At 34.5% G+C, this 25140-nt stretch overlaps 1 protein-coding gene and 1 long non-coding RNA gene across 3 annotated transcripts in view; one reads left to right on the top strand and one right to left on the bottom strand.

Annotated features, from left to right (window-relative positions):
- NGR-A13 (neuropeptide receptor A13) overlaps positions 1 to 24234 on the top strand; it is a 76147-nt gene extending 51913 nt beyond the window's left edge. Inside the window, exons 4-6 of one of the 2 annotated variants that reach the window (XM_073087637.1) lie at positions 17316 to 17482; positions 20506 to 20581; positions 23656 to 24234. In XM_073087637.1, coding sequence (XP_072943738.1) covers positions 17316 to 17482; positions 20506 to 20523 — 185 coding nt within the window. In that variant the 3' untranslated portion in view covers positions 20524 to 20581; positions 23656 to 24234. Of the gene's footprint in view, positions 1 to 17315; positions 17483 to 19314; positions 19403 to 20505; positions 20582 to 23655 lie in introns of those variants that run through there. The other variant, XM_073087636.1, reaches the window with a different exon arrangement.
- LOC140753196 (uncharacterized) lies at positions 14766 to 15639 on the bottom strand. The gene is made up of 2 exons (XR_012103548.1): positions 15457 to 15639; positions 14766 to 15341 (listed from the first exon to the last, which is right to left on the bottom strand). It is a non-coding gene; the product is annotated as an uncharacterized LOC140753196 (long non-coding RNA).
- Positions 24235 to 25140: the final 906 nt, after the last annotated feature.

The following is a 25140-nucleotide window of genomic DNA, read 5'->3' as shown; positions in this document are numbered from 1 at the left end:
TATAAGATGCCCTTGGATTCGTCTAAAATGTGGAAGAGACATACACTATATTTTTAAGCAGTAGGTTATTTTGTTCTATACTAATTCTCTTATTTCTTCAGATCGAAAAGATCTTTTTAAATACAGAAAGTTGCCTGCACAAATACCGACCTAGAAGTCAGCACATTAAAAATATGACCATAAAGGCCGTCAGCAGTCGTAGATATTAAAATACTAGAACTAACAGTTATTTAACTTTGTGTCCGTCTGCTTCATAACACATAAATAATGTTACGTTTATTATGTATGGCGTTAACAGATCTGATCTATTGCTGAACTTCAGCCAACAATGGAAAGTATCTATTAAAATCAAAATACAACATCATTGACCCAAGACCACCCAGCAAATAAATTAAGACAGTCTGTCGAATATAAGTAAAATATAGGTATATACATTTGCGCTATGTCAAAACAAAAACATGTTTTTGACCGCTTGCCTGACGTGAAATGCTAATCAACGAAACGGCTGAAAGAATTGTACGTGAATTTGTAAGGAAAAATTTTATTCACTTACAAAAAGTCTCATTTACGCCCACATTCTCGAAACTGCTACGGATTCTTAAAGAAATGAATTTCCTTAAAAATATTCGTAAGTAGCTCATTTCATTTTTGTCCTGTCAGGCACGACTAGAACGGTGTTGTTTTTCGAGTCTGTGATTGATGATGGTTCACAAAAAGACATTTCGCATATCCTTGAGGAAAATTTACAACAAAAGTAATAGGATCTGTTATTTGTATTCCCAGTTGTTAATGTCGTAAAATATCTGGACTGACATACGCATAAAATATATGCGAGGTCTTATGTTGCCCCTTTAAGTGCGTTAACGTGGATTTATATCCGGCTTATTGCCAAGACATTGATAATAAAGATTTTAGTATGAGTTATAAAATATTTGTATTTCTTTTTGTTTTTATTTATCAAGTAGTAAATAAATATGTAGTCCACCTGATGGCAAGTGGCTACTGCCGCTGTATTCCGTGGCCAGAGGGAAATGTAGGGAGTAGGGAGGGGAATCCTACTTTGTGGCTCTTTGACGTGTGAGGTATTCAGGCCTCGACGTGTGTAGAGTTTTAGGTCGCTGGTTGATCCGAAATATAATTTGGAATCCTTGTGCGCATTTATAAATGTATAAATACCGTAGAGTGGTGCGGTGCTCCCTTCGGCGACCGATCGACCGTGATGCACACACACTCGCGACTCCCAAATAGGTCCACAGGACCCCCGTAATAAACTATATAATTATACACGTCCCGTGACGAAATCCAAATACCGACTGTCCGTACAATGTGTGTTATGACAGAAACGTCAACCTTTTAAATTTTGAATTTACTCCTTTTATTTATAATCAGTATTTCGACCAGTTCTAAATACTGAACGACGTGTCTCTTCTTACCGAGGAAATTCTCAAAGGGTTTACTGCCCACGGTGATAATGTGGGCCACGCATAGGATTTTGATCCCTACCAAGGTTGGCCACAGGTACTAGCTACCAGCGGTTAGTCTTACACACCTTTAAACTAAAACACAGCAGCGTATAACAGCATTGTCATTAGGTAGAAACAGGTATGGTTAGTGTAGAGTGGAATAACGAAGGCTGTACCACCTTTCATTAATTAAGTGTTAAGTGCTATAAACAAGCGTTTTGAAGCCTTTGTGGTTCGACTCCGGCGACACTACCGCCACACCTATTTCTACCTAATAACATCAGTGTTTGGCGCTGCTGTGTTCCGTTTAGAAGGGTTATAAAACGGCAGTGAGGGAGGCAGACTTTTCCGAGGCGTTCCAGCTTAGTCCTCAGGGGTATCGGCGCATCTGTGGCCGATCTCTGGTAGGAATATCTAATCCTATCTGGGGTTGATTACAGATGTCCATGGGCGGCAGTAGCCACTTACCATCAGGTGGACGGCATGCTCGTCTGCTACTCCTATATTATAAAAAATAAGCTAAACATAGGTACATACATATTGTCTATGAACCTTAATTGACACCGTTTCAGTTATTTGTTAATATCATGTTATAGTTTACTTATTGAAAATTCCTTTACTTTTATATTTATAGACATAGATAGAAATAAGCAACGATGAAATGTTTGTTTAATAGAGTTATATAATTTTATATTTTAATATTCTTGTAATAATATGAATATATTTGTTTTCACAGGATCCTTTCCTAAAATTTTACATAAAATGCTTTTACGCTAAGCCAAAATAGATTTGAAACTAAATCATAACAATTATTTCTTTTTTTAACTCTACCGAGCATCACGCTAAAATAAACGGCGAATCATGATATTATTTTTATAACATTGCATGTAGTATTACATATGTATATCGTAGCAAAAAATACCAACACGAATCGAGGTGACGTGTGATTTCGGCCTAATCCAAGCCACTAATCCCATGGCTCATTTATACAGAAGCGGGCTCACCGAAAATTCATGTCATGACCCCGGTAAAATAAAAGGAAGGGAATGATTCCAAGAAAGGATTGATAAAATATATGAAACTAGTTTTTGCCCGCGGCTTCGCCCGCGTTTAAAAGAAAATAATATAATATACGAACATACATAAAACTGAAATTTCGTACCTTCATTGGAACGATAGTGGCACCATCTGGCGAAAATTGGTCGTACCAACTCTGGAACATTCGTGGGCTCATGGACAAAAACTTTGCTAAAGATCATCACTTGATCAAATGCGTAGTTTACGATTCATACCTTACTAATATCGATTAAAATAATCGATTTTTTTTGGTCCAAAAGATCGATTCTCCGATTAGATCGGATTAGATAGATCTTAGATCGCTATCCCTAGTTCCCGTGGGATTTCCGGGATAAAAACTATCCTATGTCCGTTCTCGGGTCTCAGACTATCTTTGTACAAAATTTCATTAAAATCGGTTCAGTGGTTTAGGCGTGAAGAAGAGACAACCAGACAGACAGACAGACAGACAGACAGACAGACAGAGTTACTTTCGGATTTATAATATTAGTAAGGATGTTGCTATCTTACATGAAATGTCGAAATAGGTCTGCTTACAATTTAGACGTGGCTCAGCTCTTGGTATAATAACACAGAAACAACTATTAATAACAGCAAATTTTAAGGATGTGGTAAGGGAGGCATCCAAGGCATTTCAAATTAGTCCTTAGCAGTAGCATCGCATTTCTGTCTGATCTCAGTTAGGAATTAAATATTATCTAGGTTTGATCACAAATGTTCATGGGCGGCAGTAGCAACTTACCATAAAGTTCTATATTATTAAAAATACAACTATGGTATCGCCAAATCATTACTGATTAATTAAATGAAGCAATTATGTACTATGTCATTGTATATTATTCGCATTGTCTTATTAATTACCAAACAGTATTCAATATGATTACTGATCTAAATATACATGTATATAAAACAATAGTGCCTAGTCCTAATTACCTCAATATACGTATTATACAAATATATAGTGAATTGATCTTTGCCATTTAGTTATTAGCTTTGGTTTCGAGTTAATTATCGTAACCTCAATGCAATATTGCTGAATTTCAGGGAACGACCGCGGGACATTTAATAAGCAATCAGCATATAATTAGTGATAGCGTGGTATTAAATCGACTTTTCATGCTTGGGTCAATATTAAAATTAATTATAATTTGCACTAATGACAAAGGAAAACATCGTGAGGAAACTTTTTTTGAGAGGGGAACCTTTAAAGTTTGTTCAGTGATATAGGTTCACCATTGGATTATGTGGAACTTTTGTAGTGCTGTGTAAAGGAGTTCAGGATGCGGTCACTCATACTATTGTCTTTCCCTGGATGACTGGCTGGGTGGTGCGAGATCGCCGGAAGCACACTTTTAGTTGTCATTACGACAGGAAAAGGTACCGTAACTCTTTTCTGGTCGTATTACAGGACAATCTCGAGGAAACCTACATGCCTAGGATTATCTAAATATACTCGTATATAACTCAAAGGTGACTGACTGACATAGTGATCTATCAACGCACAGCCCAAACCACTGGACGGATCGGGCTGAAAATTGGCATGCAGGTAGATGTTATGACGTAGGCATCCGCTAAGAAAGAATTTTGATCAATTCTACCCCCAAGGGGGTAAAATAGGGGATGAAATTATTACTTCGTAACGCGAGCGAAGCCGCGGGCAAAAGCTCGTTTTCACATATAACACAACTACGTGGACAGGTCCTTTGCACATGTTTGCCGTCCTAATCAACAGTGTGGGCATCACTGGCCACATCGCAACCACAACTCAATTACAACGGACACTGTGAATGAGAGGCCGGCCGCTTTGTATCGAACGAATGCCTCTATATTTACCACAACGTAAGCACCAACAACCACAATGTAACCACAGTTTGCTCCCATTTTATTGCTGCCTTGTGTTGTGGTCGTATATGTGTGTGAATAAACACAAGGAGTTATCCGCAAACTTCTCAAAAGTTTTTAAGCTTTTCGAATTCGCCCTATTCCAGCATCAATTATGCAAAGGAAGAAAACACAAGCTTAGCATTAGGCGAATAAAATCTAATGAAGATGATGTTACAGAAATAATATGACTTTCTAGATAGAACAAAAGTCTAAAAGGTAATGAATTTGAAAGATAATAAAATCCTACGTGATACGTTATTACTGGTAAGGTCTAGCTCACGATTTGAGCTATTTGGATTAGACCTAAGCGGACCATTAGAGCTATTTGGACAAAGAAAAGATCGGATTATTATCGAGCTTTCCGAAAAACTATGAATTCGAAATCCGTAAACTGTCCCAATATTATCGGGTTTATTATATATGAGTAATTTCCTCTCGTAAACCGCAGTACAGTATCTACTATAAATAAGTAAGAAGAAGTAATAGATCTTACAAAAAATGTTTTCAAGGGTATGTGAAGTCTACCAATTCGCAATTGGCCAGCGCGGTGGACTACGGCATAATCTTTCTCGTTCTGAGAGAAGATCCGTGCCCAGCAGTGGGACAGCGGGTTGATGATAATGATTATGACGATGAGACCTGGCAGTTTGAGGTTCGAACCCCAGACATACACATCTTATTTTTTAAATTACGTACGTATTTAATAATGAACTAAATGTGAAAAAAAAGACATAATGAGATCTTTACAAACCTATGTAAAAAGCCTTGTACGTAAAGAGTTATTTTATAAAAAAAAAATCATATGTATGTGAACGACTACGAATTCGAACTTGGCTAGCGTAGTGGAATATTTAGCGACCCGCGTGGCGGAGTGGTCACCATGCCGGACTGACGCGCAGAGGATCCCGGGTTGGATCCCCGGCCAGACAGATTTCTAAACGATGAGTTTAGATTTCTGCCTCAGGGTCTGGGTGTTTGTGTATTTGTCTCTGTGTGTGTCCATAGCACCCACAATACAGGGAATTCTAGTGTGGGGCTGTGAGTGTAAAAAGCGTTTATTTATAATATGGCCTTAGTCCCTGAAAGGTCACTTTCACCCTGAAAGGAGACCAGCACCGGAAAAAAATGGGTTGACGACTAAAACGATATTATTTTGGATAAAACGTAAAATATTTGCCTACATTTAATAAAACGGTAAATTATTGTTTGATCATAAAGTTTCATTTGAACATTTTTCGGGTAACGTTAGATAAATAAATTCACATTTCTCGAGAGGTCTCATTGGAACCCTTTAATGTAATGAGATCAAACGGGTCCTTAGGTGAGTTTACATAAAAACCACAACGACTTGATTTTCTATTTACTTCTCACATTGTAAATATTTGTTTATTTCTGTGTACGTCTCATATATGTGGGCGCGCCGGTAGGTAGATCTACAATGGTATTTCGATTCAACTAATTTAACCAATATTTATAAAAATATAGTTAAAATAATTAAATGAATAAGCGTTAATGCCACCATAGTAACAATAACACCCAAGCAAAACACCAAACAGTTCAGAGCACCACCGTGCCGTGCCCACTATTCGACAACTTCTGATCTGTTGACAGTTGCGCGCCCCTTTTTTATACCATGATACGGGTAGCCAATTGTTAATACGGAGCGGTAGTTCGAAATTAATATCATGTGATTTTAAAAACGGAATATTTATATATATGAAATGAAGCATTCTCCCACACGGCCATTCTGACGAGCAGCCGTTACGGCTCGCGAACAAAAGTTTAAAAAAATCAAATTCAATAATATTAAAGAAGTGGACTACTTTAGATTCGCGGATAATATAGTCTCAATTTTAACCACAGAAGCCAAATCTCATGGTACACAAAACACGTAACTTTAATTGGTTAACCCCATAACCGGTGTCTAATAGTGTAAATAAATGGTCGTGTCACATGAAAAGAACTGCCAAATCACATGGCTGATGTCAAGTCACATGACATCATAAATTCGCTAAGTCACATAGCTTACGTACATAATTGATTATTATCTGAAAAGAATTGCCAAATCACATGGCTGATGTCAAGTCACATGACATCATAAATTCGCTAAGTCACATAGCTTACGTACATAATTGATTATTATCTGAAAAGAATTGCCAAATCACATGGCTGATGTCAAGTCACATGACATCATAAATTCGCTAAGTCACATAGCGTACGTACATAATTGATTATTTCCTGAAAAGAATTGCCAAATCACATGGCTAATGTCAAGTCACATGACATCATAAATTCGCTAAGTCACATAGCTTACGTACGTAATTGATTATTATCTGAAAAGAATTGCCAAATCACATGGCTGATGTCAAGTCACATGACATCATAAATTCGCTAAGTCACATAGCGTACGTACATAATTGATTATTTCCTGAAAAGAATTGCCAAATCACATGGCTAATGTCAAGTCACATGACATCATAAATTCGCTAAGTCACATAGCTTACGTACGTAATTGATTATTATCTGAAAAGAATTGCCAAATCACATGGCTGATGTCAAGTCACATGACATCATAAATTCGCTAAGTCACATAGCGTACGTACATAATTGGTTATTTCCTGAAAAGAATTGCCAAATCACATGGCTGATGTCAAGTCCCATGACATCATAAATTCGCTAAGTCACATAGCTTACGTACGTAATTGATTATTATCTGAAAAGAATTGCCAAATCACATGGCTGATGTCAAGTCACATGACATCATAAATTCGCTAAGTCACATAGCGTACGTACATAATTGATTATTTCCTGAAAAGAATTGCCAAATCACATGGCTAATGTCAAGTCACATGACATCATAAATTCGCTAAGTCACATAGCTTACGTACGTAATTGATTATTATCTGAAAAGAATTGCCAAATCACATGGCTGATGTCAAGTCACATGACATCATAAATTCGCTAAGTCACATAGCGTACGTACATAATTGGTTATTTCCTGAAAAGAATTGCCAAATCACATGGCTAATGTCAAGTCACATGACATCATAAATTCGCTAAGTCACATAGCTTACGTACATAATTGATTATTATCTGAAAAGAATTGCCAAATCACATGGCTGATGTCAATTCACATGACATCAAAAACATTCGTTAAGTCACATAACGTACGTACATAATTGATTATTTCCTGAAAAGAATTGCCAAATCACATGGCTCTCGGGTTATTATCAAACATAAACGTGACTGTTGGCCAGACAATCATCGATATGCAAGACAATCCCGATAACACAGAACTTACAATCCACATACCGTTCCAAAGTTCGCAGGTACTCAAGAGAAACACAAAGTTTTTACCAGATTTTTGACTGTCGATACTGTCATTGCTTCACAGGGTTCACAGTCATCTGACATGTTCAAATAGTTTACTTTCCATATCACATGTTCTCGTAGTCTGAAAACACATTACATTATATGTATAGTCAATAATTATATACGAAATAACGAGAGAGCTCCGCGTTTCGTTCATGGTTTGAGAGTAAAATCTACAGATCTTTTCGTTTGGCTCGCTTAAATCTATGGCATAGTCTTCTGCGTCGTACAAACGTACACTGGGTAGACTCCAGATACCCTTGAGAATATATTTCCTGTAAGATCCCCGATGTGTAGTTCTTCACGATGTCTTCCTTTACCGAATTTGTTATAATGTGTCTGACTATCTCAGACAGGATTTCTTGAAAATCATTAATGCCTTTTAAGTCAGCTCATTTGACTATGACAGAATTTTATAAGAAACTATTCGAGACCTGCTCAAAACCATGCACGAGTGCTTTTCTTATTTAGAACTGTAAACAAATAAAAATAAACAAGCATAAATATAAAAAAATAAAAGTTAATTTCAAACCGAAAAACCTGATGTCTACAACACAAATGTGTGAAAATAATAATAAAGTGAATTGTCACGTTCAAAACAGTTTTAATGTCAACTTTACATACAGTAAAGAAAATATCAGAGCAGCAAGTACTCCGTGGTCGTTATTCTTAATAAAATAATTAAAATAATATTGCCTTACCATAACATGAGCTATAGTTCGTACCGTTCATGTGATGACGTTAAATGCCAACGAAATAACACTCTGAAGTCCACAGTTACATTACAACGAAAACCAGGTCATTAAACGTAAAAAGTTATTGGAGTCATCCTACCTTCATTATATTATTTACCTGATATCATTTTACTTTTACCTTGAATTTTACAATTACATTCGTTTGTGCGATAGGCATTGCTGCAAAGTCTTTACCACACAATAATGAACAATTGACAATCCAATTTGACAGTAGTGTATGTACTCTTGTCTCTTTTTCTTTTTGCAGTATTCGATTTTTCGAATTTTATCAGAACTTGCAGTAGGTATATAATTAGAAATTAAACGAACTTACCTAAGTGAAGTTCCAATTTCAATTGTACGAACTGCATAGTCTCGAAATGATAATGTTGACATGTAGTACACCGCCAGTCGTCAGCCTTGTGTCACGTATATTCAGAGCTAAAAACCTCGAATTCAAATAATTTAAAACAATATCCAACCTACTTATAGCGCCCCCTACCGGTAAATGTCATTAAGTTTAGAGATCCTGGGGTCAAGATGTAAGTTCATTAGCTCGATTATTTTACAACATAGATGATATTATGGGTAATACTTATCGTACATAAGTATGGGTGGGTGGGTTATAATATCATTTCGAGACTATGCAGTTCGTACAATTGAAATTGGAACTTCACTTAGGTAAGTTCGTTTAATTTCTAATTGTACTTCACTGCATAGTCTCTTCAATGATAATGTTGACATGTAGATGTTTAGAGATTTGTAAAATAACGAGCCTATTAAACAAAATACAAAAACATTTAAATCCTATTATTTTTTAAAATTCCTAATTTAATATATCTATTTAAATATTAATTACAGTTATCAAGTATACGTTTGATGTAACGTCTCTACTACAAAATTGAACTTAGATCTGATCCATTCAGCTATCCTTCTAAGAGGGTCTTAACTGACACTCATATGTTTAGACGTCAGCGTAGCAGCGTGGTAATGCGTGCTCTCTAATGGTATGTATTGTAAAAAATGAATATCAATGCCATCATCCTCCGTGGTTGATAAAATCTAGAAACTGTCGTCTGGGAGGTCACTGTATTATGAGATTACATAAAAGAAATAAACTTATTCTTGCAACTCTCAAGTGTTACTAGGCCAAATTGGACAAATACTATGATTACTATGAAATAATGGTAATACTAGATTGTTTGAACACTGGTTATAGTAAGGTTTAAATTCATGTGGCAATTTAATATACAATATCTTCCGACAAGCAATTTGGTTAATATACAATAATGTTATTATTATGTTTATGTATACTTTTTAGAAGTCTCGACTCAGATGTAGGCGAATCGGTAGTAATAATGGCATTCACGGGCTTACACCAAGTGAACGTCATAAAATATACGATATCTATTGTTTTTATATATTACTTATATATATATTACTTATATATATATATTACTTATATATATATATTACTTATATATATATATTACTTATATTTTTTTTTTTTTTTTTTTACTATATGAGTAATTACAATAACCAAAAAAAGTAAATAGTATTTTTTCTTCATCTCCATTAAATAATATATAATGTTTTACACTTAACTCGCTAAAAATATTTATACATCAGATGTAACTATCCCAAGTAATAGCATACTTGGGATATGGAGGATAGAAAACCTAAATATGCATTTTAAGAACAAAAATAATTCTAGTTATATATATATCAAAATGAAAAGAATATTGTAAGCAGTCTACAGATAGATCTAGTTATTTACACTGTTTAGGCCAAAATATTATAAGCACCAGCATCACGTTTTCATTATTGCGTCTAACATTGCTTGTAGAGCAACAAAATCTTGATTCGTGTATAGAAACGAAACGCTCCTCGAGGAAGCGAGTAACATACAGGGTAAAGCGTTGACGAAAAACAAATGGATTTAGATCTTTTTTTTTTTTTTTTTTTAAATTCATATGAGACACAAAATGCAACCCTTCCAAAATGAAAGGTTTATTTATTTATTATTATTATTATTATTATTATTTTAATACTATTTTTTAGGACTGTCTGGACCAGTCTGGTACTACCACAAACTCCCCAACCGTTCAGAGATAATCTTTAACAACAATTATTTTATTAGAAATAAAATGAATATTTCCATTTAAATAGTATAACCTTAGTCATGACATGTAAGTCATACTTCTTGTAGGTTTCCTAGTAAATAAATCTATTTAAAAACCTTCAAAGTGTTAATTCGCAATGTATAATCTTGATTTAGTGATAGCAAATTCATTCTGAAATTATTGAATGTATTAGGGAAATAAAAACATTTTTTGGGTATTCAATAAATCCAATATGTGCCTTGATATTACGGTTAAATGTGGGTATTAAACACCATGCTGTTTCTATATGAAATAACTGTGGAGTTGCCTACACGTATTAGGGTTTCACCGTGTTGAAGATGATTATTGAAAAAATATCTTTAAGCACAAGTAACGCTGCATTTAACTTTAAATAGTTGATCGGATTTGTTATTTAAATCAAATAACAAAAATACCGAGAATAATGACCATATGTTACATAACTGATTGTGTCCCGATAATAAAAATAATATGACAACTACCACCTGTAATTATATCTATCTGTAAGAGGGATAGTATTTTGATAAACATTATTAAAATTGTTATAAATATATACATATCTTTGCATTTATTATAATTTTTATTTTTTAATGTTATTTTTATATATATATTTTTTATTTTTATTTTTTTTTTTATTTCACCCTTGTGTTGATTTTTAATCTTTTATCTAATGGTAAAGCAATTTGATTTTTTATTTATTTATTGCTTGTATAATACAATGAACAACCTTAACAGTTGTATTATTTCCAATTATCTTTTAAGTAACCAATAAATCCTAAAGAATGATATAGCTTATTATGTCTATGATCCTAAATTACTAAGTGTCGTTATTGTTCCTTGTCCATTATTATGACATTTCAAATAGGAACTATGTTATATAAATATATAACTGACACAATGTCCCTAGATCTTAATCAGTTATGTATGGTCTTGTATCTTTTAAAAGGTTAGTAAGAACATAAATATAGTGTTCTGCTCAAACCAAAGGAAAGAACTTGAAATGCATAGAATTTCCATTTAACCATAGACATGTAAACACTGTTTAAGGTAATCATGAATTAGTACCTATCCAAATATGCATTCTTGAAAACAATAGTAAGTAGTGAGTGGAATGCCAGGCTTTATTTAAAGCTCAAGATTAGGACCAAGATATTCAATATAAACCAACATCACCATCATCAGGTGTTGGTAAAGTAAAAATATTGTAAAAAATTGGTTAAGAGTAAACAATATGTTACCACTGATGTGAGAAGTCTTTCTACACACATACCGAGTATATTTTGACAAAATCTTCATTCCTTGAGAATAATGAGTTTAAGTGTTTATACAAATAGACTCTTAAAGCTAACCACTTGCAAAGCTTGGGTCAATAGTTATTTGTTACAACTGGTCTTTAAAATTATAATTATAATCGACCACATTATTAACCACTCACCTAAAAATCTGTTGTGATTGAAGATTTATTCCAAAGGAAACTTCGATCAAGCCTTTCTGTGACACAGGTATTTGTGCATGAGGCTTGTTGTAAGTCAGATAATGACCCTATTTGGTATGAGTATCTCAAACTTTTGGATGAAGTTTATCATAGGATGAAGTGTAAATATCTTCGTTATATTTGTAATTATAAAATATTGTACTATATATATATGAATTGAACAATCATTGTTTCTTAAACCATTTTTCCGATCATTTGTTCCAGTACTTATACTATGAAATTTCTTCTTATTATTTATTATACATAATAAATGACCAGCACCAGTAATAAGATAATTGATAGCAAATTATCTTTATAAAGGCAAATAATTTAAAATTATTAAGAAACAATCATGTCAAATGCTCGAGAGCAGTAAGCATTCGCCTGATGTGGCATGGCTTTTGACTCTTTACAGCTACAATAGTAACTGCGACTTGTGCAACTTTTAAAGTCTAATCATGTGTTATCCGTCCCACAGTTTCCTAGAGACTAGTGTTCTTCCTTTAAACTATTTTTTCCTTTAGTCTATCTATCACCATCTAGATAGATAGATAGTTCCTTTAGTAAATTACTCTTTAATATGCTGATCTACCTAGATACCAAATTCTTATGAATGGTTAATACAAATTTAGGTTCTTCTAGAGTATTACAAAAGGATATAAATTGTCATCTCTATATCCTGTATCATGTACATTATTAATCTGAATGATTCTTCAATAAAATGTTCATTCATTAAAATCATTACACCCACTCGATGGTAATAGTTGTGTCTATCTACTGATTATTAGTATTTTGTTATATGGGTTATTTACCCAATGTGAAGGACATAATACCCTATTAGAATGGGTGAATATCCGTTGTATCCGTCTACTTAATAGTAGTATCTTGTTATAGTTGTTATATAGGTAAATATCCAATATGTAAGGGTCCCCTATTTGAACGGATGAATATCCATTAGGTATATTCTACTCAATAGTAGATTATTTTATGTGAGTAAATACTCAATATAAACAGGTTAGTACCCATGAATGGGGCTAAATAGCACCCTATTTCTTGTTATGTACGTAAATATCCAATATGTAAGGGTCATAACCTTATTTGAACGGGTGAATACCCATTAGGTATATTCTACTCAATAGTAGATTCTTTTATGTGAGTAAATACTCAGTATAAACGGGTTAGTACCCAAGCACGGGGCTAAATAGCACCTTATTTCTATGTTCATAGCTTTATATAAGCGAGATTTATATAAGGATTTATATAAGCGAGATCACCTAAATAGGTGACAAGCTTAGTTAATGAACATAAGACGTCAAATTCCTTGCTACAGAATAATATGGTAATCTAAAAATCCTTTGCTTGGAAAAAAATATATGTAAAAATTTACCTTGTCATTCCTCATTAATATATAAGATTATCATCTTATCTTTAATAAATGAAAATAATACATTTTCAATTTGCGACGGCATTCGTAATGGCCGCCTAGTACAAGTCTTCAGAATAATTTCGTCAAAATTCTTTATTTTCCATTGTAACTTTTCTGCACAATATATCACACCTACGTCTTTTATAAATTATTAATTGAAATATTTGTTATAAATTAACAATTTTTACGATAAATTACTTATTTTATTTCTTATTTTGAAAAATCATAAATGTACACAGGCTGCACGAAAAACGATAATGACATTTACCGGTAGGGGGCGCTATAAGTAGGTTGGATATTGTTTTAAATTATTTGAATTCGAGGTTTTTAGCTCTGAATATACGTGACACAAGGCTGACGACTGGCGGTGTACTACATGTCAACATTATCATTGAAGAGACTATGCAGTGAAGTACAATTGCTCGTCCGAACCTGACTTTGACTTATAAATCTTTTTTTACCTAGTCCAAAACACCGTTGGGGTTACAATGCGAACACTATCAAACTCCTTTTCTTCAGCTTTACCTCCATGTATATTCGTAAATTATAACCACCAGAATCTAAATGTTACATTTTCATTCAAGTTTCGTCCACGTCGACATCACAAGTCAAGTGTCGTTACAAAACCCCCCAATAAGCAGCTTTAACAGATTCTGGGAACAAGTGCTAGGTAAATATTATTAGATAGCATCCTATTAAATATGACAAGCACTGGTTGAGGGTTTCAATGAGCACAATACAAATGTAACCTATACATTTGCAATAATAATAAAGCCATCACCGATAGCTATCACGGTGTTCCAGGTGAAACTAGAAATAAAACTTACGATATTCACGGGCCATGGAATTGCGATGGCAAAAAGTATGCTACCTGATTTATCAAACCTTTTACTTCAAAAATAATCTTCATTGTGACTAGTTTTATTTTAAGACTGGAAGTTTATTACGAATGTTAAATGCATTACAACGAATACATACAAAAGATATCAGAACTTGTATTCACAATCTTAAAATATTTTTTTTTGCAGCGTAATAATTTAAAAGAATATGATCGCTATTCATCTACTTATTTAGCATAAGTAAGCATCGCCTCTTAATGAGTTGCTATAAGCAACGAAACTGTGAAAAGCATAGTTGAAATTACTCGAAATTTTAAAAACATTTCTAAAAAAATGTCGGTACCTACACGTATGATTGTTATTTTTTTCGCGCATAACCAAACATTTTCATATTAGTGATTCTTATAATCTTTAATAACTTTCAAAAAGCAAAAAAATAGCAAGTTTAACAATCGAAAATATAAAAACCATTGGTTTGATCATACCGGAACGCCAATCGTTCGCCAATGAGTCTCGGCGCCAATGAGTCTTAATTACGTAGACGGTTAACATGGACGATGCTAACCACCTTCCACCTCCTCAATTTTCATACCCAAGCTTGCGGTACCCAAGCTTGCGGTTGCTTTCACACGCTTGCTAAAATAATGCACATAAAATTATTACAATATTTAGACAAACCGTACACGTTACTCACGCAACCGGTTTCATCATGTGTTTCACACACAGCTCCTCCAATGTCGAAGGCCTTGTCAATATCGCCTCCATTGCGCGTCCCAAACTGTCGTCAGGAGTACAGCCACGATAAATTCTTCAGTTGAACACTTCCTATACACGCGGTTGATTATCTTCTGTTACCGTTACTTTAAAACTATTACGTAATAAAAGGGCGTATCCTATCCCGATTCTGATGTGGGCGCGCCGGTAGGTAGATCTACAATGGTATTTCGATTCAACTAATTTAACCAATATTTATAAAAATATAGTTAAAATAATTAAATGAATAAGCGTTAATGCCACCATAGTAACAATAACACCCAAGCAAACACCAAACAGTTCAGAGCACCACCGTGCCGTGCCCACTATTAGACAACTTCTGATCTGTTGACAGTTGCGCGCCCCTTTTTTATACCATGATACGGGTAGCCAATTGTTAATACGGAGCGGTAGTTCGAAATTAATATCATGTGATTTTAAAAACGGAATATTTATATATATGAAATGAAGCATTCTCCCACATATACGGCTAAGATTAATCCGTCTTTGAGTGGTAATGTGTCTGTGAATCTTGATGAAAGTTAAGTCTTAATTTAAGTCCTAAGATATTTAATACCTAAATTTATAATCGTAATAATGTAGATTTCATTCAGCTTCAATTTGAATGTTCTTGTCTTTGTTTCAATTGATAATTAGAAAACGGTATGTCTTGATTAATAATATTAAATTTCTTAATTATCCAGTCTCGTAGTATTATTGGCACACCGTTTGAGATTTACAAGTGCGTTTTTATATGTTCAAACATTTTATGTTATATCTGTGCTGGCTGTGTCTAGGTTCGTATAGACACATAACAAATATGGAAACATATCCATATTTCTACTGTGGTATAGATGAGGCGTCGTCGACGACGACGTCGACTTAACAATTTATTATGTGCGATAATACATATATTAATTGTGCTCGGCACATATTCTAAAGTACAAAGTAAGTTCACATCCTTCAAACCAGGAGGTCTAACTCTCTTCATCCATCAAAAAAGTTTTCGATCCGTTGAAAAGTAATTTTCCCAAAACTATGTGGTGAAATAACTGCTAATATAAATTCAATTTCACGGGCTTAAAGCCGCAGAGAGTGGGATTTTAGCTGTCAAATTATTAATATCGCTCATCCTTCGTAAATGCCGTCCAGATTCATACAGATGTCAATTTGACATCTGTAAGTAATCTGGAGCAGGAAATCCCCGAAACTTCGGATTTTGTGCGTACAGAGTAGACCTTCAGATCATTATGGGCAAATTTACACCGCTGTTTTAAGGTAAACATAAGCAATTACAATGGTATCACTTTCAATTTAAACCACGAAGAGTTTCACCACCAACAAAGTATATCACATAGAAGTAATAAGTATATTACTTTACACTGGAACTGCAAAATTAATTTAAAGTAAGAAAAAAACTATACACTTTCTATCTCTAACTATACTTTTCTTCTTGCGCTATGAACACACAAAGACAAATACAAAAACACCAAGATCCAAAAGTGATATCTAAATTCATAATTTCAATATCTGTCTGAGCGGGAATCGAATCCGAATCCTATTGCGCGTCAGACTGGTATGGTGATCGCTGCTCCACGCGGGTCGTCTGTCGACACACCGTCACTTTTTACACTAACAACTAAAACATTAAACATTCCCCTGGAAATAAACCTGCCCAAAGTACTACAATTTTCCGATCTATTTCTATTTATGTTTAACTAGTTCTAGCCCGCGGCTTCGCCCGCGTTTAAAAGAGAATAATAAAAGATACTAACATACATAAAACTGAAAATTCGTACCATCAACTTTGCTAAAGATCATCACTTGATCAAATGCATAGTTTACGTTTCAATCCTCACTAATATCGATTAAAATAATCGATTATTTTGGTCCAAAAGATCGATTCTCCGATAAATCGACCTTAGATCGCCATCACTAGTTCCCGTGAGATTTACAGGACAAAAACTATCCTATGTTCTATCTCGGGTCTCAGACTATCTTTGTACAAAATTTCATTAAAATCGGTTCAGTGGTTTAGGCGTGAAGAAGAGACAGACAGACAGGCAGACAGAATTACTTTCGGATTTATAATATTAGTAAGGATAAGGATAATAACTTTGGACACGTGTGTTTATAATAATTCATTGCGCAGGTGACCTGATGGATGTGTTGGCGCTGTTCACGTCGTCTGTGAACTTCGTACTGTATTGCAGTATGAGCAGACAGTTCCGCTGTACCTTCGCGAGGCTGGCCCGTCGAATGCTCTCCGCTACAGAGGAACCAGCCAAGTTCTCCATCAAGCTAGAGCCCACCACTCAGGTATTTATATAACTGACGAATTAAGCTTTTATTTCACCGTTAGTAAAAATAATTTTGTTGGAAAACTTACCTCACGTTTTCCGATGATAAAATGTATATTTGAGAAAAAGTAAACATAAAGTCAGGCAAAAGAACAGTCAACAATTAAAGATAAATTCAAGTATATAGCTAAGTCAGAAGATCCTTTAAGCTTGTCACTTAAAATACAACGTTAATATACTTTCTATATTGAGTCATGGATATTAAACCAAGTTAAAACAGTGAAGTAATCACTTGCATACTTACAAAGGTATTTTGTTCACAAATTTACTAAAGCTATTTTTTATTACTTCCAACGCACATTCCAGTAACAATAGAGGAAATCAAGAGACAATTTCTTATTCACAGCTCCGTAGATAATTGGCATGTTGAATAGTCCATTATAGAATTGACTGTTGAATTTTTTTAATATGTAGCAGTGATACGCGGTTTTTTAATTTTTTTTGCCGATATTTCGACCCTATAAGGTCCGTAAGGTTGACTGTAGCTTTGGTAGCTCGTATATGCAGATAAAACGACCTATATCACAACATATAGATGAACATATCAGCTTAGTCAAAAGAATTCGAAGAAATCTGGGGGACTGATCACTGAATAGAATTGCATAAGCCTCAGGTCTCCAATGAGAGTCATTACTTCCTACGTTTAGTAAGAGAAGCAATAGAGATCAAAAAACACCCTTAGAACTTCAACAGAGAAGATGGTTTAAGTTGGCTCTAACGCCCCAGTGGTTAGAAAGAAAGAAAGAAAGAAACATTTATTCGGATAATTGCAACACAAATGAAATACTATAATAGAGAGAGACACAAAATAAAAATAACATAAAACAAAAGAAAAAAAAGAAAACGACAACTAAAGGACAATAAAATGTACCATCAATTATTACAATAATATGTGTTGCAACGACCACGAAAAGGGACAAACTCAGCATGTGCCACGTGCAGGTAAACTGCGTCATGGCTCTGATTTTCAGTTTGCCCCCCTGCGTCTGGGCTGCTCGGACGGCTGATTCACACATGCCGTCTGTGCCTTTTTATTTGCTAGTAGGTTAGTTTATGAAAATCACATATAGCGCATTGTTCGGTGCATAAAGATAGAATTAGTGCTGTGTGTTTTAATATGGAACCTAAAAAAAATTTCAATAGTAGAATTAGGGTAGATAGATTAGTCTACCACAAGTACTTGTCAAAGCTTTTTCTTCATCACCGCAGTTTCGCCGTGACCACGATCCATGCAACTGGATCGATATATCGGCAAAAGAAATTGAATAACCGCGTATCGTGACCCGTTATATATTAAAATGTTTGAATTCCGCGATAATATAGTCTAAAATAATATGACTGTTGAAAATTCATACGAATACATTTTACAGATCGTTCCGCGCGATGCACGTAGTACGTACACTCGCACTATCACAACATGCACGTCGTGTTCGAATTTCGGATCGAGTCAGAGCAGACGGCATTAGCTCATGTGGCTCATAATTAACCACCGTCTAAGTTAGTGTCGATGTTGAAACGTGAACAGTCCTAACAAGCATACAATCTCACATAGCACCTGTTGTGTCGCTTCACACATCACATTACCGCTGTATGTACGCAACGTAACGTAACTCATGTGAACTGTCCTTATCTGTATAACTTTTTTGTTGTATATACTAATTATAATTGTTATATACAATGCATTAGTTAATTCATAATAGTTTTAGGGATCTGTAATGAAATGTCGAATTATAAGACTCATGTGTCCGTCACTTTGTCTGTCTGTCAAAGCTGATTTTTTTCATGAAACAGATGTTCCAACAAGGGCAGCAACGCCTCTGTAACTCTCCATAGATGAAGTTACCAATTGTCTCCTAATAGGTAATAATTTTTTATACCTATTAATATGTATGTGAATGTTAATGAGACCGATTATCGTAGGCGAGGCTTTACATAAGATCAATTAGACGTTCGATGAGAAGTTCGTGGATTGCCGTAGCTTACCACATTTGCTTTTTGAAGTAAGGCACAAAATACTTGATTAATTTAAGGCAAAATATAAACTAAATATTGGATGATCGAGCGCGTATCGGCAGCCCGTAAAACAATATTTGTGAATTATTTTAGCAAGCTTGAAAAGATAATTCATCCCTTAATATACTTTTTGCTTTATAATAAAGACACAATATTATTTTATTTTATATTCACGTGTATAAAGTGTGTGAACTTTACATTCGGTATCAAGTTTATTTCAAATTTAAATTTGTAACTCAATATTTGTAGCTGTTCTTGCATATTAAAAATAATTAGTGCACTATCCTAAACTCATATTTTGAAATACGAGAGACACGGTCTTATATATATCCCTCTTTTTTCGATGTATTTAGGTTAGTTTTCGATTGTACTTGCTCTAACAAAACTAGAGGCCTTTGCAGGAAGTAACATAGGCTATTTATCTGGCAGGGATAGTGAGATGGAAGTATTAGAACCTTATTCCGATCACGCGGGTTACTGCCCGAGTGAGGGTCTGCTCGCGTGCGTGTCATTTACCCTCTCGTTTCATAATTATCACGAAAGCTACATTTGGGAGAGAGAATATCACGCATGCGACATGAAGAGCGGGTTAATTCACGCATACGGGGGAGCCACCCACGCGGGTAAGCCACGCACGCGGGTGATCCATGAATGCGGGAGAGCCACACACACGGGTGTAACCCCGCATGACAAGAAAAATGCCTTAGAGCCTGAAATGGGCGCAAGCGCGTGAGCACTAGGAAAGGCTCGTAGACAAAACGCAAACTTATTGTCTTGACATTATTTTCGCAATTTTCAATCAAATTAATCGTCGCACTCCGCCTCCATGTTAATTGCCATTGAGCTGACTTATAGATAAAAGTTCATTAAGGTGCGCGTAGCTTTGTAGCGTCAACTTTTACAATTAACAGTCGATTTGCCTGTTTCTTGCCTTTAAGAAGAACTATGTAAACAATTATTTCCTTACAGGTCACCGGGCCGCTATAACGACAGATCCCCGCCCTGCTCAGGGTGGTGGAGGAGAGTATAATGTAGCTTCAGCCAGGTAAACAAACAACCCTCGTCAAATATATTCAATAACAATTTTGGTGGCGAAGCCTTAAACATTAGCATTCCCTTTGATCTCAGTAACAATCTTATGCCAGTTCTATTCGCAAGCAATATTTCAAAGACACAATAGATTCTCAATTCCCTGCCTATTTATAAGTAATACAATTACTGACGAAAATTTTAATAACAAAATTAAATGCCTTAATTAATGCCTTATTTTGTTAATGTTTTTTCAATAAAAACCTACGCCAAAAGTGCAACCAAAATGACTTAAAATGGTACAGCTACTGCTAATACTAGAACGATATTAAATAAAATTAGGTTTATTTTAAGGTCATGATGTTATGTAACTTAAAGTCAAAAAGGGTCCAAGAAATTTGCATTCAGTAACAGCACCACGCTAGCTACTAATAGTAATAAATCGTCGAAAGTGTCAATCTGCGAATAAGGCAAGACTATGAATATTATAACATTGTTTGATGATGAAGCAACCTCATAAATAGGAACAGTGACGAAATACATGTCAGTATTTGACACGTACAAATATGGTGGCCGATGAGACTTTACATTTATCAATTTGTTTATTATTAGCATATGTATAGATTAGTAAAGATTATTCACTCCTAACAAGAAAATGTATCCAGTTTTGAGAATTGAAATAGTTGCGTAAAACAGTTTTGCCACGTCTCCGTGCTAAAATGTCCCTAAAATATTTGAAATAATTATTTATTTACTTATTATGTAAATTGTACATTGTAATTGTAAATTACGCAGTATTAGTTCTTTATTCGTAATTTTTCTCTAAAAATGTTTTTGTTTGTCAAGAATTCAAAAAAGAACTCACTATAATAAGCCATTTGTGGCTTCATTCAATTTCAAGGTGGCGAAGTATCTTTACTAATCTATGAGCATATGGATGAAATACCCGCACACAATGTCCACAAAATCCAATGCCCAATGTGCAAAATCGGTGTATAAATTGTAAAATCGTATTTATTTTCCTTTAGGACTTGGCCATGAGAAATTTTGATAAACACGAAAGTGAAGATTCTGATCACTGAACTCAATAGTTCTCGAAACAACTTCATGTTTATTCCTTGTCATAAGACGGGATCTTTTAATAAATTCCCTCAAAGCAATTACAGAAATATTCCAACTTCGGAAAGTTTTGTGAACTACCAATTTATCTGAAGGGGACTTTCCTGTTCATTTCAATTTGGATAGGCTGTGTTGATAACTTGTTAATATCTAATCAGTTTTATAGATCTTCTTTAGTAATTTTAGTAACCTGGCATGTTAGGACATAGTTTTATTACTTATGTTTACCGCTTAAAGTACAGTAGCATTACCATGAGTTGGCATAGAAATGCCACTATAGAAATGGTAAATAGAAAACTATTGTCATTTTGCTAGTGAATAACATAACTACTATCGTTACGGTATTTCTTGACAACGTCTGTCAAATTAATGACTCATGGGACCGAATTTGTATGGCAATAGATCATAATGACATTCGCTAGCGATTTGATTTCGATAGGTTTTTTACGTATCGAGTTACGTCACTACGGATTTTAGTTCTACGAGTAACCACCAGAGGCGCTGTACAATTTTTCATACATTTATTTTACGCAGTCGCTAGCGAGTAATACTTTTGTAAACTCATGGTAGTCCTACAGTATGACACGTCATTTATTACATTGTTCCTGGCGGCAACAAAGTAGGTTCTCGTAGAGATAGGTAAAACAAATAACTTATACAGCAATATATGTATGCAAAGAGATATTATATCATATTAATTAGAAAGAAATAGGTCATTTTGCAAAATAAGAAAACTTTATCCATCTCCATAAAACACATGCAATAGCCACCGGAACCTTTTGCACTATATAAAATGAAAACTACTTTTTAAATATAAGTATGTTCTGTTGTATGGAATTTCCCTGTCGGACAACTAAACTAAGTTAACATTTAAAATGCATAGATCATAAAATATACACTAATGAATAGGAACTAATGAATAAAAATACAAGAATGATAAATCAAACGTACCTTTGAAATGAAACCCAAAAAAAACTCCGGTACACCGCTAAAATGAAATATGAATACTCGGCATGTTATTCGTTCTTGTTTTTTAATTATCTTATGCATTCATAATGGATATGAAGATGAAAAGCTCTTTTTGCTCACAAAAACCTGAATGCTGTAAATTCCCTTTGAAAAACTTTGTAATGTTTGTTTACAGTAGAATCACTTAAAAATAAAGTAATATGAAACAACCAACGTAATACAAGGAATAAAAATTTATTTAGCTAAAAAAGAGCTTTAAATCCAGTAAAAAGTTATACAATAACTAGCTGATCCGGCAAACGTTGTGTTGCCATATAAATAAAAAAAATAGTAAGGGTGAACAACCGTTATCACTTAGGGGTATGACAAATAGATGGTAGCCGATTCTAATACCTACTGAATATGCATATAAAAATTGGTGATAATCGGTAAAGCCGTTTCGGAGGAGTACGGTAACTAACATTGTTACACGAGAATTTTATATATACGATAATAATAACTGATAATAATACTATTCGACACAAGCTAAGGGAGCTAAAATACAAGCGATAGCTCACGCTGACAGCCGTCATCGACTGTCGCAGCCAGTCGCCAACAACCAGCAGCGACTGTCGTCGGCCTTCGCCGACTGTCGCTCGCCGTCGCCAGTAATGACCGCGGACTGTTGCCGACCATCGCCAGCGACAGCCAGCGAGAGTCGACGATTGTCGCGACATTAACTGTTGTTAATATATTAGCTCACTGGCGCTCATGTTTTAACTCTTTTACATTGCGCATTGAATTAAATGTTTAATGACACGAAGACAGACATTGAAGTTACATTAATTGTCATTGCTAATTGCTATGTTAAGCGCTTAAGTTAAAACGAGGAAATATCCTAATGTTCTTTACAAAAAATTAAGTATATTACCAACATCTTAAGATTATAAGTAATGCTCAAGATTTATGAATATACGAGTTCGCAGAAACATTTTTATACATAATTATGAAAACTTTTTTCAGGTAATTTCGTTGATCCTCGTTCCTTCTACAGATCTACAAAATTACAAGTAATTACGCCGAAGTCTACATCGAGTTCGTAAATATGTAATTATAAGAAGAAAAAATGTAACAATAATATATATTGTAATTTTATTAAAATAGTTATACATAAGATGTAATGTAGTTTTTAGAATAATTATTTGCTAGTCTTTGCGTCTTTTGAGCCGAGACGCAAAAACTAGATGATTTCAGCATATTGCATTTTATTGGTAGTAACTTCAACACCATACATAGCATTAGAGATATGTATAATATAAATAGGTAGTATTATAAGTTTACTTTTAGGGTCCAAAAGTAAATGTTAGTGAATCGAAAGCTACTAATGTTTTTATTCTAGTCTAGACAATTTTGTATAAAATACTGCTAAGTTACGTGACGTATTTCATAACTCTGTGTATTTTTTGTATATAACTGTATAAAATATATTCCAATGTACATAATGGTATCAACACTGAAGTTTCAAAGTACCAAATTATAAATACGTGTTCATTGTATGCACGACTTTGCTGTGTTTCAGCGCCGAATAAAATTTGTTTTTCATGAAGTCTTTTATTTAAATATACCTGACAACTTTTCATATAATGTGTTTTTTTAGCAATATGTAACAAAATATGAAATAGAATGGGAGAATGCGAGTATTTTATATCAACGATGATTGGAAGATATATTAATATTGTCTTGGCAAATGTTAAAGAATTTAGATATTTTATTTAAAATCTATGTCATGAAATGAATGAATGAAAGAATTAATTTCGACACCTCATATAGCTTCACCACATTTGTCTAAACCAGTCCTAAGCCAGAATTCGAAAGATGGTGGAATAATTTGTAGTTTTACTACAGACTTACTACCGAAACACCTATTTCTGGTAATCACAGAACTCATAAATACGTGTGTTTTAGTTTGAAGTTTGTAGTAAGACAGACATACTTATTATTCAGAGGCAGCAACGCATCTGTGGCCGACCTCAGGTAGTGTTCCAATCCTATCCGGGGTGTTTATAAATGTTAAGAAGAGCAGTTGGCACTTACTCAAATGGATTACATGCTGGTTTGCTTACATAACATAAAGCATTTTGAAGGTGGTTGACCCTTTGTGGTTTGACTCCGGCGGCACCATCGTCACAGCTATATCTGCCTTATAACAGCAGTGTTAAGCGCTCCTGTGTTCCGTTTTGAAGGGTGTGGCAAGGGAGAAATACTTTTCCGAGGCGTTCCAGCTTAGTCCTCAGGGGTAGCAGCGCATCTGTGGCCGACCTCAGGTAGAAATATATAATCCTATTGTTGATTACAGATGTCCATCAGGTGGACTGCATACTCGTCTGCTACTCCTATATTATAAAAAAGCAGCCGTCTTCGAAGTTTGCTTCTGTAAAGCAGAAATAAATACGGCAGTTACAGTAATGGTGTCGTAAATACCAGACCTATATCGCTGTTAGATTTCAC

The sequence above is a fragment of the Epargyreus clarus genome, unplaced genomic scaffold (assembly GCF_041222505.1).
Source record: "Epargyreus clarus isolate Ecla_fem2 unplaced genomic scaffold, WU_Ecla_fem_2.2 ptg000026l, whole genome shotgun sequence".
Lineage (NCBI taxonomy): Eukaryota > Metazoa > Arthropoda > Insecta > Lepidoptera > Hesperiidae > Epargyreus > Epargyreus clarus.
This window is presented reverse-complemented; position numbering and strand designations above follow the sequence as displayed.